Here is a 13,590-nt window from a genome sequence, read left to right as displayed (position 1 = left end):
ATACACACACACACACACACACACACACACACACACACACACAGAGATTTTAGATGTCTTTCATCAATACGACTTGGTTAGAGCACCTTATGAGAGCAGCTTACAAATTAAAGCACCTTACAGTTTTAAGATCTACACATTCTAGGAGTGTTTGGCGGTTAGAAAAATGCCTGAACTCTGCCTCATTAAGCTCCTATAAAATGCCACCTTCCTCTCTGTTCTGTAATATTTATTTATTTATTTATTTAGTACAGGGTCTCGCTACACAGCTCAGACTCTTAGTGATCTTCCTGTCTCTGCCTCCCCAGTGCTGGGGATTACAGGTGTGCACCACCACACCCAGTTTCTGTGGCTGGCCAGGCACACCTGGGGTCCTAGGGCCAGCACAGTATGTGATACCTGGGATCAAACCCAGTTCCTTGTGCTTGCCAGGCAAGCACACAGACTGCTGAGCTATCTCCCTAGCTGCCTCTGTAATCTTAGGACAGCTCTGAATCCTTCCCCCTCCTCTCTTTGTGTGCTAAGTGAGGACCTGGAGCACTCACAGTGCCTGATTTTCTACCTACTTGCCTCTAGGGTCCGCTATACATCTCCGTGGCCTTTTATGAAAGAGGCTGGGGCAACCGCAGGCAGTAATTGGCAGGCAGTGAGCCTGTAAATCTCCATCTGTGTTTACAGCCCTCTACTGCACTTGAATCACCCAGAAACTATTCTCCTCTCCCACCTCCATCCCAACCCATCCATGAAATACTTTCTTCCTTGAAACCAACCCTTCCTGTCAAAAACATGGGGACTACTGGTGAAGGATCTATTTAAGAAAAATATTTTATATTTTTACATTTTCCTCTGTATAGTACTTTAAGGAAGGCAGAATTTTAGAAAATTCTCACAGTTGGTGCTGTTATCCTTCCCTAGTCCTTGCTGTATAGTAAATTACTCAGAAGCGTGATTTGTAAGTATAATGTCCAGCTGCCCCACACGCTTACCCATAGGCAATTCCCTACGAGAGGCAATAGAGTATGTGGCTGAGCTTATGGCTGCTTCTTATTACTTCATCCTGAGTAGGTCAGTTGGCTGTCTGAGCTGTACTTCAGTCTTCCAGGACACAGAGATAATAAACCTTGCCTTATCGAAGTTTCTTTGAGGATTCCTGAGTTACAGTAAAGGGCTTAGGACAGTAGCCAACACCTAAGAACATCTATCTAGTTTTTACTACGCCCTAATAGCACAAATCATAGCATTATTTTCAGAGACAAATTTGTAGATTTTAAGTGTCAATCAAGGCACTAAAAACTAAAGCTTGAGCACATAGGACATTACCCGTTTCAATTTCTGGATCAATGTCAAAGGTGTCATTTCCCGGGCAGATGTTTCCATGCTTGTAGAAGTGCTGACAGATCGCCATGGCGGACTGTGTGGTGCCCTTGTTCTCATAGGCATGATTCCCAACTGAGACATTGCGCAGCTGCAGGTACTTCAACGAGAAAAGGAGCAAAAACAGGAGCGTGAGCCAGGGCAGAAGGAGCCAGGCGGTCCCCACCTCTCCACCTCAGACCTCAGCAGGTGCCCACCTCCCCACAGGGTGGAGACAGGCAAGTTGAGTGTAGACCATGACTTGCTCTTGAGCACCAGGAAGGGAGGGCAAAGGGTGCTCTTGAGTCAGGGTTGGAGGTTTAAGGCTCATCCCAGTCACAACTGTTCTCAGTTATCGGTTCCTTATCTTCAAAGGGAACACCTAACATTGCATAATCTTTGAGATTCCTTCTTTAGAGAACAGTGTTCAAAGACTGATTTGCACATCCAGTATGAACACTCATTTTGTCATTGGACTATTTCCTGCAAGGCAAGTCAGAATTCTCTACTATCACTTAAGAAGTGGGATATATTTGTTCCAAGTAGACCATTAAAACCTTTTCTTTAAAAAAATATCACCTTAATCTTTTTTTGACAAAAATACACATAATCCTATTTGCAGATATATTTTTCTTCTTCTACTTAATCTTCTAAATAACATAAAATGCTACCATTACAAATGAAAATCTTGTTGCACCTTGGAATAACTGTCCATGTAAAATCAATGGATTGCCACAGATGATTCAAAGCTTACAGTGAGCAATGTGCTTGCATCACTGGACATATGAAAATAAAGAATGATCTCTCTCTCTCTCTCTCTCTCTCTCTCTCTCTCTCGGAATTAGCAGTTTTGAATGATGGACATAGGAAAGCAATTCTGCTTAAGATGCATGTGAACCAGGCTCTGATAAGTGAGGGAAGTCATTTATGCTCTGGGCCTGTAGGGTACATTCTGAGCTGGACCCTGCCAAGGCTGCCCATAAGCACCATGCGACTAAGGGTAATGCTTATTCTAAACTCTTATCTAACTGAACTGCTCCATCATGTTCGATGTAGGTGAGTGTTTCTCCCTGACTACTACTGCTCCTCCTTCTCCACTCCTACTGCCCTCTTCCTCCTATTACTACTTTTTCTTCTCCTTTTTTCGCTCCTCCTCATCCTTCTCCTCCTCCTTCTTTTGGCTCCTAGGCCACAGGCTGGTGCCTCTTGGTCTCCTTTTCTGAATCCTCCCATCATTCTCTACCTTGGAGTCCCCTTGGATCCAGCCTCTGTATCCACATTTCCTCCACAAGTGACTTCAACCAGTCTCTTGTGTTAAACACCATCTACGTACTGAAGACTTCCAACTTTACATCTTTGGCCTTGATCTTTCCATCAAATACCATCCACGGGTAGCAGTCTGCCTACATGATGCCTATGGTACCCAAGGAGGATTTCAAACCTAAATATGCAACATGAAAACGTACTTCTCCACAATAATTCCCTTCTCCATAAGATGATCAGTCATTCAGCACCAAACTTAGGTAAGGTCCTTCAGACTCCTTTTCTCATATTTCACTTCCAATCCATCAGAAGGTCATGTGTTGACTTCAGCTTCCATCCCATGGGGCTCACCTAAAGCTCAGTGCCACCTCACTGCAATGTGACTGACTCTTACCACTCTCACTGCTGCTGCTGCCCTAGTCCAGCCACCATCATTTCTTCCCCTGACAAATTAAGCCTCTTCACTCCCTGCCTCCTGTCCTCCTCTCCCTTGTCCAGGATCGAGTGAGAGCTCAGGAATGAGGGAATTAATGGAATTCATTCCTTCTTCTTTCTTCATCTGCTCCAGTATGAGAACCTGCTCAACACCCCTATGCCTACTGTCCCTTCTTCCAGCCCCTGCCCCAACTACTATCCCTTCCCTGCTCCTCCAGCACCTTATCAAAGAGCCCTTCTCAGGCTACCCCCAGGTGTTCATTCTGCCTGCTGTATTTTGTCCCTTTAGTACTTATAACTGGCAGATGGTGCCCTGGTGTCCTAGTGTGTTTGGTCACTGCCTGTCTCTGCCTATTGTAGTACGACACGTTGGCTCTGTCTGTTTGCTTACCGCAGTATCCCCCCTCCAAACAAGTACCCGATATACCATAGGTACCAAGTAAATATTTGAACAAATACTTCCTAGCTTTTCCATGTATAATTGAATCTCTGCCTTATCTAAAGCTCCCATGGTTTCCTGCCCCTCTCAGCATAAGACCCAAAGCTCTTCCAAGTCCTGCAAAGCCGGAGAGGCTGGGCCCCTGCCCTCCCCTCACTGACTCCTACTTGCACTCCCACCCTTCATTTCCTCAAAGGCCCCAGCCATTGCCGCCCTAGACCTCTGCTGCTAGCTACTCCTTCCTCCTGGAATACTCTTCCCCAGATTCAAAATCCTCAGAACAGCCTTTTCTGATCACCCTGAGCCCTTAGCCATTGCTTTGCACTACTTCATTTTATTTCATAGCATACATCCCTACCTTAAATTTGATTTACCTTACCTATGATTTTGGTCAAATTTTTTAACTCTCTCTCTCTCTCTTTCTCTCTCTCTCTCTCTCTCTCTCTCTCTCTCTCTCTCTTTAGAATGCAAACTCCACAGGAAAGAGAATTTATCTAGTCCAATGCTTTAATGTCAGCACTTTAGGGCCATGGTAAGTGCTCAAGCATTTGTCAAACTGATGGCAAGGTGAAAATTATCACACTGTGATGGTAGCTCTTAATCATAGTTATATATGCACAATAAGTTGGTAAACTCCAAGGATAAGATACATGATTACAGCTCCAAGCTGTTAGCATCAGGATGGGGAAAAAATGAGCCTCCTGCAGTAATAGAAGCAAGCTGCATATTTTACTAAGCAGTATTATATTCTGCAAGTCTGAAGAGATAGGAGAATGCTGAGTTATTAAAGTTTTGGGATTTTGTTTCCCACCATAGATACGGTATACCTGGAAATATGGGGCGCACAGTGGAAGGTAACTCTAGAAAGTTACAGTCAGACCTGAGATGGTTTCTGGGTATGTGTGGGGTGACCCCCAAAGAGTCCTCCAAAGCTCTGAACTTCTTGATCACAGAATCTCCTATCTTGAGCCTTTTCAGACCTCAAAATGTACAAGATCTGAATCCCGGGGCTTAGCACCATGAATTATGTGACTGTACGACAGCTTCCTGGGTGTCTGCAGCTCTCAGTGGAGGTCTCAGCGGCAGGCAAGAATTGGATGGTCCAGAGCCAAGTGGCAGGCCTGCAGCCAGCAAAAGGACCACACTGGAGACCAAGTCCTCTGCAGAGGACTGGAAAGGAAAGGGAGGCCACCCGGGGCATGTAGGGCTTAGCTGCGCTGACACATTCCTCTTCTGGTCTTGGCGGCTCTGCCTTAAGAGGAGATTTTCACTCAGATCAAAGGTCCAAGGTCAGACTTCAGATAATAATATAAAATCAAAATTAGAGGGGGCCTGGCCCTAGCTCAGGCCTTTAAGTGGCTGCTTCCACAAAGCTGTCAGCCTCAGGTTGCTGGAGTTCGAACCTCACAACTCGCCCGCTGGCCAAAAGTGCCCTGAAGGCGTTCGAGGAGAAAAAAAAAAAAAAAAAAAAAAAAAATCTAAATTAGAGGTCCTTAGCTGACTGATTGGCACCAAAATTAAAGCAAGTTTCAAGTGGTTTCACCTTGATTATATGTTGCTCAGTCATGGCCCTCCATGATCACTTGAGCTTAATAAGTGGTATAAGGCTTTTGAGCTTATTCACAGACAGCTGAGTGCCTGTTTATCTCCACCGTCACAGACCAAGCACATGAAATGCTTTGTTGTTCGGCATTGCTATAGAGAGAGGTATAGAAAAAAGTGCACTTGTATCTATATCCTAAGAAATGTTATACAGCAAGGTCTATGATTTTAGGGGAATGCACTGCAAAATTTCATTCCAAAAGGACACCCTGTACCAAGAGGTGGTAAAGTAGATAGGCGAGGAACAAAGGAAGCAAATCAGACAGAGATATTAATGCATGATGTTTGAGCTGCAAGAGTAAATGATTCCAAGAAGACCCTGGTGCCTTTAAACCTGAGCACTAGACCAGAAAGAGCAAGCAGTCTGGGCAGCAGGTGGGAGGAGGCAGCGAAGCTTCCTTGGGCAGGGTGCTTCTTCCCCGGCAGCTGGGCAGCAGCATGAGTAACTCTGGAAGCCCCCCAAACCTGGTGATGACCAGGGCTGCGCAGCGCAGGACATTTCTTCCAGAAAAGGACAAATCTCTGACCATTGTCCCAACAAAGAAAAGAAGCCAACAAAGATGACCCAGAAAGGATGGAGGAAATAAGATGAGAGCCAAGACCTAGTAAAACAAAGTAACTCTTTGATGCTCAACTATAGAAGACTGTACTATAAGCAAAAAGTGTTGCAATCACCGTATTTGACCATATGAGGACTCAGAAAAAAAGGTGCAAGACACACATCCTGTAGCTTCCCTGACCTGAGGCTTTCCAGCCTGTAGGACTGTAAGAAATAAATTTCTGTTATTTGCAAGTTGTCCAGACTCCGCATTTTATTAAAGTAGTAAGAAAAAGACAACCAGGACACTGAATCTATACAGAGTTCTCCATGTAAAGATCGTGGAAATCTGTTAAGCAGAATGACCCAATACCAAGCACGGTATTTTAAAGACTGAGCTTGGGCCTAATGAATATAATGGGTGGTTAACCTCTTACCTGTACCTTCCACACCCCCAAAACAAAAACCCAACTACCATTCTGATCACTTTAAAGAAACATAATATACATAATGCAAAAATCTCACAATTGAGTATCTCTAGAAATAAGCCATTTTCCCCTGTAAATTCCAGGCCAATATTCTGTTTAATGTTATGTAGCTTCTACCTATTACTGATTTTCTCATTCCTGATGCTAACTAAAAATTTCATTCCAAAAGGACACCCTGTACGTGGGCAGCTCACCATCTCACTGTAGAGACTGTCCCTGGAAAATGAACAGTCATGACTGTACGGTAACCATGCTTTGCAGAAGACTGGTAGTAATTATGAACCATGATCTGTAAATTAAACCCATGCTGAAATACTGACTTTAAGAGCACTTTCAGTGAAATGTACACAATACTAAATTTGGTATTTTGTTAAAGCCCCATGGATAAAAAGTCACTGATTAGAAACTCATACTAGGTCCTGCCAAATAGCTCAGTGGATTAAAGTGCCTGCAAGCAGGCACAGGGGCCGGGGGTTCAATCCCCAGGACTGCCATGCCAGCCAAACCCTGGGGGTGCACTAAAATGGCAATTGAGACTGGGCGTGGTGGCACATGCCTGTAATCCCAACTCTTGGGAGGCTGTAAATGGGTGGATCACTATGAGTGTGATCTAGTAGTGAGACCCTGAACACCCTGTAGACTCTTCCCAAAAAAAATAGAAACTTTGACTAAAACTCTGACTCATCTGTATGGAAAATAAGCTTCCTTTTTGTGGCAGTTAGCACCACAATAAAATCACTGTCATGTCGACACAAAAGCTTTACTTACTTTAAATGAACTTTCAATTCTTGGTTCCTACACAAACTCTGTAAAGTTAGTATTCTCATTATTTGTTGAAAGCCTCTGAAATTATGAGATTGGACGACTTAATAACTATGTACTTCCCGGGTAATGCTCAGTAATTTTAAGTTTTTGAGGCTTGCATGTAAAGATGTAACTCTGATTCTTTCAATTAAATTACCAAAGTTTCTACTCAGTACTAAATAAAAGCTTTTCTCAATTTCTAGTTTTGTAAAATTTTGCTGGCAATAGTTTTAAGAAACATTTAAAGACAGCGTGCTGCCTGCATCATTTCCGAGCGGAACGGTTCCCCTCTCTACACTTAGGTGTCAGTTTCCGTAATGCGCATGGCTACTGCTTTTCCAGGCTGTTCTTCCTCCCAAGAGTGGATTGGCCTGACTTACCTGGTTGACTGCAAAGATGATCTGATCGTATACGTCGCTTTGTGTATATACTGCGTATGTGTCATCCATGCGGTCCATGTATCCTTTGAGGAAGAGATGTTTGAATGCTATAGTGTTCTCTTCCTTGAAAGCTACCACCATCTGGTTACTTAGTCCAAAAAGAACCAGCTTTAAAAAAAAAAAGAGCAGAGATGGAATAAAAATGGCAAGATGAGTTTACAGCAAATTCCAGAGGACATCAAGAAGGCCCTGCCTGTCACCTTGTAAAAAAGTACAAGTTCTATGGCCAAACTGTTCCTATTCCCAGGCCTCCTTACCAAACCTGTAGCAAAAAGATCAAAACTAGAAAAAAACCTTTTCAATTTATCTCTAACTTAAAGTATATTGACATAATGTGCCTTAACATTCAGGTAGGATTGACTGCAGAATTTTATATGAAACTCAATTGTTTGCACAGAAAAAATTGGTTTCACTGTACTACTGTCATGGTGACATAAGCTCTTCTAATCATATCCAAAAGCTTGCTGTCATGGTTCAGATCTAAAATGTCCCCCCAAAGGGTAATGCATTCAGAGGCGGGACTTTCAGAGGTGACTAGATTATGAGGGCTCTAGCATCATATTTTGATGGCATCTCTGGGAGGCAATGGAGACCTACAAAGTCCTGGTGGAGGGGGCTAGATCACGTGACACGACCTTCAGACTGCACCTTTCCCTAGACCCTTCTTCCTGGATCCCATGAGGTAAACTCTGCCATCAACTTACCCTGTGCCCTGATGTCTCTGCCTCCCCACTGGCCTTAAATCCACAGAGGTAGTTCACCAGGGACTGAATCCTCTGAAGGCATGAACCTAAATAAATCTTTCCTCTTTAAATTCTTTTTTACAGCTGTTTTGTCACAAAAACAAAAAGGCTAATTTGGTTTATTCTAAGTCTGATTGGAAAGTTTCTTTCCAATCTCTGTCCATGTCTCTGTCTCTGTCTCTGTCTCTGTCTCTGTCTGTCTCTCTGTCTGTCTGTCTGTCTGTCTGTCTCTCTCTCTCTCTCTCTCTCTCTCTCTCTCACTGTCTTTCTGTGTGTATGTGTGTAAGTTTAGATCCCAGGGTCAGGCAGATCATAGTTTACACAAAAGGGGGAACAGCACTGAGCATACATTCTCTTACACTAGTCTACAAATCTTCTTTATCATATTTATTAATTCCACATTAATTCCAAATGTAAGAATTTTGCAAGGAGTATATAAAGGCTCAGAAAAGTTAGATAATTTTTTTAACCCACATCACTAGCAAGCATACAGTCAAAATTGAAAACTGTGTCTGACAGACTAAATCTAATTTCTACCTGTTTTATCATGTACACAAGCAATCCAGAGTCTGATGAGACCCCTGTCCCCTCCCCTACTGATGTAGGCCTCAACCCATCTGGCATCCTCCTAACTCCTCCTAACTCTACTCTCACTTCTAAAAAGACTTTTAAAGCTAAGTGCCCTCTCACTGAAGTCACAGTAAGATGAAAGCTTGACAGTCTAAGAATTTTACATCTCTTAAAGTCAATGACCAAAATATCTTCGAAGATGTCCCAGTGATACCCTTATCAATTCATTCAGTTATATAAGTGCCTTCCACAGGCCAGTGTCTAGTGGGGTACTAAGGATAAAATGAGACATCCTCAAGGGCTGAACATGGACAGGAGGAGAAGGGCTGAAGGAACTGCCATGACTCAGAGACTGCGCCAGTTAGTGGGACAGGGAAAATTTTAATAGGGCTCCCGTCATTGGGAACACAGGCTCTCCAATTTAATAGAAAGACTCCTTCCTCCTGAAAAAAGGTAATCTGTCTCTAAGCTGCTCTAATTTGCTTAATAACAAAGTTGCTTTTATGTGGTTTATTTGGTTGCTTAGATGCAGAATGAAGAAAAAAATCACAATTAGGAGAATCTCAGTTACTTTTTAAAACTTACCTAAGCAGCTTTTCCACCCTTATTTCCAAGGGGCTTAATATACTGGCCAATTTTCCTTTTGACTGCCCCGGTAAATATATGAAAGGCAGGTGAACTTCCCAAAAGATGAAAGAATAACAGCATAAGCCTTAGAGAACATAAATCTGAGTTTGAACCTCAGTTCTATTCTATTATAGTCAGGAATCTACCAAATGCCAGTGTTCTTGTCTGTGAAACAGAGATACCGCTGTCTATATCTACTTTGAAGAATCAAACATGATGATGTCTATAAGATATTACTATGACACCCAGTCAAGCGGTACCAATTGTCATTCTGAGTAAAAAAGTGTTCCCACTGAGCTGATATGCACTTCCAAAGTCTTGATTCTATAGCTCTAAAAAAATCCTATAAATATCGACTTTGTCATCTATAAAATGAGAGATGCTATCATTTACCTGATAAGAGTGTTGCTAAAATTAAATGAAATAATGTATTGGCATGGAAGTTACCCAAATGTTCTTTTCGCTTAATATAATAGCTAGTATCAGAAACACAGGCAAGAATTTTCCTACAATGATATGGTTGTAGGAATTGCTTAGTTTTCAATAAGCAATTCAAATGAGTAATGTCAAAATTTTTTAAATTCTCTTTTAATATTCATTTATTTACTTATGTATTTTTACCAAAAACTAATAAAATAAAAATAAGGATGATAATAAGGATAAATAAACCTAGGATTTCTATTTTTATCTTTAGAAATTTTTATTTTTGTTTTGTTCTTCTGATTTAACAAGAGCTATGACTATTTATTTATTTATTTGGTGGAACCGGGGATTGAACTCAGGCTCTTGCGCTTGTCAGGCAAGAGCTTATTCTAGGGGCCGGGGAGATGGCTCACTAGAATATGTGCTTGCTTGGCAAACACAAGGGCCTGAGTTCAATCCCCGGTTCCGCCAAAAAAAAAAAAAAAAAAAAAAAAGAGTTTATTCTACTGAGCTATCTCTCCAGCCCAAGAGCTATAACTTTTCCCAGCAGATAAAATCCAGTTTCATAAGAATAAATAACAAAAAGAATAAATCACAGTCAGCATATGAAAGAATCATAAAATATGATTCCCCCTATATTTAAAAGTCAAGGAAATTTTCCTTTCCTGAAAACTAATTAGACTAAGTGACTAAAGTTACAATGTAATGAAAGAGTAGGGAAAAAGAAAAAAAATGAAAAAACCTTCCATAAATGAGAAAGGTTAAGATTTTATTTATTTGTTGTTCTCCACTATGCAGTTTAAAAAAAAATTTTTTTTTTTTTGCTTTAAAAAAAGAAAAAAAGCTGTCCTTTGTTCTCTGTGTTTTTAAAACGGATTCTTCAAATTCATGCTTAAAGTTGCTTACCTGAACGGTCACTGTGGCAATTTTCAGAATTTGTATGGCAAGTTTCCACGGTTTTCTGCCTCGAGCCCAGAATTTCTCACAAGGATTCATGAAAAAAAATTTGAGTTTTCTCCTCATCTGGTCTTCTAACAGAAGCTCCTCCGACGGAGATGAGTTCTGGTTAAAAGTGGAGCCATTTTCCTCTCCATGAGAACTGCAGGTGCTTATGACTACCGCAGGGCTGGCGCTCGCCATCTCTAGGGAGGGGGAAACAAAAGCCCGTCATTCCCACTCGGTAGGTACAGGCACAATCCCAGGGCACCACCCATGCGCTTGCTCCTGCAGAACCGTGGGCGGTGAGGACTGAGCCCAGTTTGGGTCAAAAGTTTGTGTCAAATGCACCATTGTCCTAAATTGCATGTCAGACATTCACAGAATCAACTGAAATGTAGATAACGTGTGTTCTCTTTGTTTCAGTCCAAGTGAATTCTCACCTATTTGAAAGTTACCAAATTCAGGGGCTCTGCCTATTAGTAAAAGATTATGTGTAATCTTTCTGTCTCATTGAGTAATAAAGTTAGAGTGGAGATTAGCGATCTGAGAGCCTGATAAGGACTTCAGAGAGGAGGTAGACCCTGACATTATACCCCCAAATTTGCATATATGGGTATACAGTCCCTTCTTCCTTAGGGAAGTCACTCAGGGACCCTCGGCCTGTTCCTTCTCCTGCAAAATGGAAACCATATTCCCCCACATATTCTTATAGAGGGCAGAAATAAAAATGCGAAAGCTCTCTTTGAGTCTAGCACCAAGTGGGTGGCCTCCTTCCCCCACCCCCACAGACAGGACAGCTTTCTACCAGCCAGCAGAGTTCTCCTGGCCAGAGTGAGACCGAGGAATGAAAAGATCTAGCTACAGAGGGAAGGGCGGGCGCTGGCTCGCAGTCCAGTTCCCAACCAGCTGCATCACCTGCAAGTGCTTTTATATTTGTGGAGCACATTTTGCTTTTCAAAGTACCTGATATCTATCATATTTTCTGTCTCTCTGAAAAGGATGGGGTGGTTTTTTCCAAGTGACAAAAAGTCACTCCATAGTCTGGGACCTTTCTTGGACTACCCTTGACGCTAACATTGGGCCAGGGAGATGGCTCAGTGGAATAAGTGCTTCCCTGGCAAGTGCAAGGGCCTGAGTTCGATCCCTGGTTCTGCTCCCCCCCGAAAGAAAGAAAGAAAGAAAGAAAGAAAGAAAGAAAGAAAGAAAGAAAGAAAGAAAGAAAGGAAGAAAGAACATTTATATTTGAGTCTGGGAATAGATCAGTGGTTGAGCATGTACCTAGGATGTGCAAGGCCCTGGAATCAATCCCCAGAACAAAACACACACACACACACACACACACACACACACACACACAAATATTGATACTATGGAAACCTGTTCAAAACAAAGTAAACCAAACCATCAAGAGAGTAGAGTCCTTCTGTATAGACTACAAAGATAGTCAGGCTTGAGAATGGTATTTTTATAATAACTTTTACTCAGCAGTGAAAAGGGAAGAATTTTATCTACATTCATAAAATACCTGACTGGTCACTGTTTAGGTACCATACAACTTTCCAAGTCTAGAAAGTCATGTTTGGCTTAGATTCCAGCATTCTTAGTAAATCTAACAAATGTAGAAATTGGCTATAAAAACTAGCCATGGGAAAAAATGTTTAAACTCCTGATTAATGAAAAGATTAATAAAGATACTGCTGAACAGATAAGGCATAAAACATTTAGAGCATGCTGTGTCCTCAAAATGAAATTATTAACGAAATCATTTAAATGTGGCTCATGTTTAAGTGTTAAAATGCCTGTATGGTAAGTTGTAGGTAATGACAAAAAATGCAAGAAAAAGTTATTAACTCCTTAGGACATTTAAAAACTTATACTTTCCTTTCCTTCTTCTTCTTTTTTTTTTTTTTTTTTTTTTTTTTATACTGGGAATCGAACTGAGGACCTTGAGCTTGGCAGGCAAGTGCTATGTGGCTGAGCTATATCCCTGGCCTCAAGAACATTTTATTTTCTTCAGCAAAAAGGTAGGCTATTTTAGCAAGCATTTAAGACTTTCTTTATGGGATTCAAAATGAAGGTGACTTTATGTTGATAAAATTTGTATATGAATAGCAACATATTGATATTGTTGATGATAATGTTATTAATAAGGTATTTTGTGAATTATGGGTTTGAAATCACATTAAACCCTTTCCATTTTGATAGCAAGAAAAATGAAACCTTAATCAAACTAGGGACACACCGTGTAACAGTAGCCCACAAGATCAAAGAGAATGAGCCAAGCACCCTTCATTTATTCCCCACACAGCACCAAGCTGTTCCGGAAGCAGGGCATTTCATTCGCAAGTACTGACCACTAAGCTTGCTGCGAATGTCGGGCTGACCCTACCTCAAAAGCCCTCACGAGCACGCACCCACTTGGCTGCGTGCAAACTGTTGGGACCCCAGAAGCTGAAGGCGTACTGGCAGCTCCCCTTCCTTGCAGCTAAAGGCGCGGAAGGCAGGAAGTGCAAAACCGCCCTTCGGAGCCCACCCGAGGGCTCAGCACGCTCGTGGACCACTTACCGGCCGCCGCAGCTGCGCAGAGTTGCGGAAAGCGGGACAAGTCCCTTGTGAAAAACAAAAGCCTCACGACTGGCGCCGAAGTAACTTAATCTCATTTCTTCGGCTGCGCTTCACCATTTTATCAGATCAGCTGACTCAAAACTCAAGCCTCTCTTGCTTTCTCTTACTGACCTTTTTTCCTGTGAGCCTTGATACTCGATCTGCGCAGCGTCGGCCCGCAGCTCCCCGCCGCCCCTTCACGCCTTTGTCCCCGAGGACCCCGCCCGCACCCCACTTCACCAGCGTCTCCAACACCGCGAGTTAAGAGCGGCGGGGCGAGCACCTTCCAGAGCGTCCCCCGCCGAGTGGGGCGGCGTCCAGG

The 13,590-nt window shown here is 42.4% G+C and overlaps 1 protein-coding gene across 3 annotated transcripts in view; it reads right to left on the bottom strand.

The window, feature by feature from the left end:
- The window catches only part of Mcoln3 (mucolipin 3), a 36,915-nt gene that overhangs the window by 22,797 nt on the left and 528 nt on the right, over nucleotides 1-13,590 (bottom strand). Inside the window, exons 1-4 of one of the 3 annotated variants that reach the window (XM_023699068.1) lie at nucleotides 13,401-13,561; nucleotides 10,632-10,867; nucleotides 7,303-7,470; nucleotides 1,321-1,474 (exon numbers count right to left, since the gene is read on the bottom strand). In XM_023699068.1, coding sequence (XP_023554836.1) covers nucleotides 1,321-1,474; nucleotides 7,303-7,470; nucleotides 10,632-10,865 — 556 coding nt within the window. In that variant the 5' untranslated portion in view covers nucleotides 10,866-10,867; nucleotides 13,401-13,561. Of the gene's footprint in view, nucleotides 1-1,320; nucleotides 1,475-7,302; nucleotides 7,471-10,631; nucleotides 10,868-13,229; nucleotides 13,292-13,400; nucleotides 13,562-13,590 lie in introns of those variants that run through there. The other 2 variants (XM_023699067.1, XM_004639292.2) reach the window with 2 other exon arrangements.

Source organism: Octodon degus, unplaced genomic scaffold (assembly GCF_000260255.1).
Source record: "Octodon degus isolate 3935 unplaced genomic scaffold, OctDeg1.0 scaffold00109, whole genome shotgun sequence".
In the NCBI taxonomy this organism is placed as follows: domain Eukaryota; kingdom Metazoa; phylum Chordata; class Mammalia; order Rodentia; family Octodontidae; genus Octodon; species Octodon degus.
This window is presented reverse-complemented; position numbering and strand designations above follow the sequence as displayed.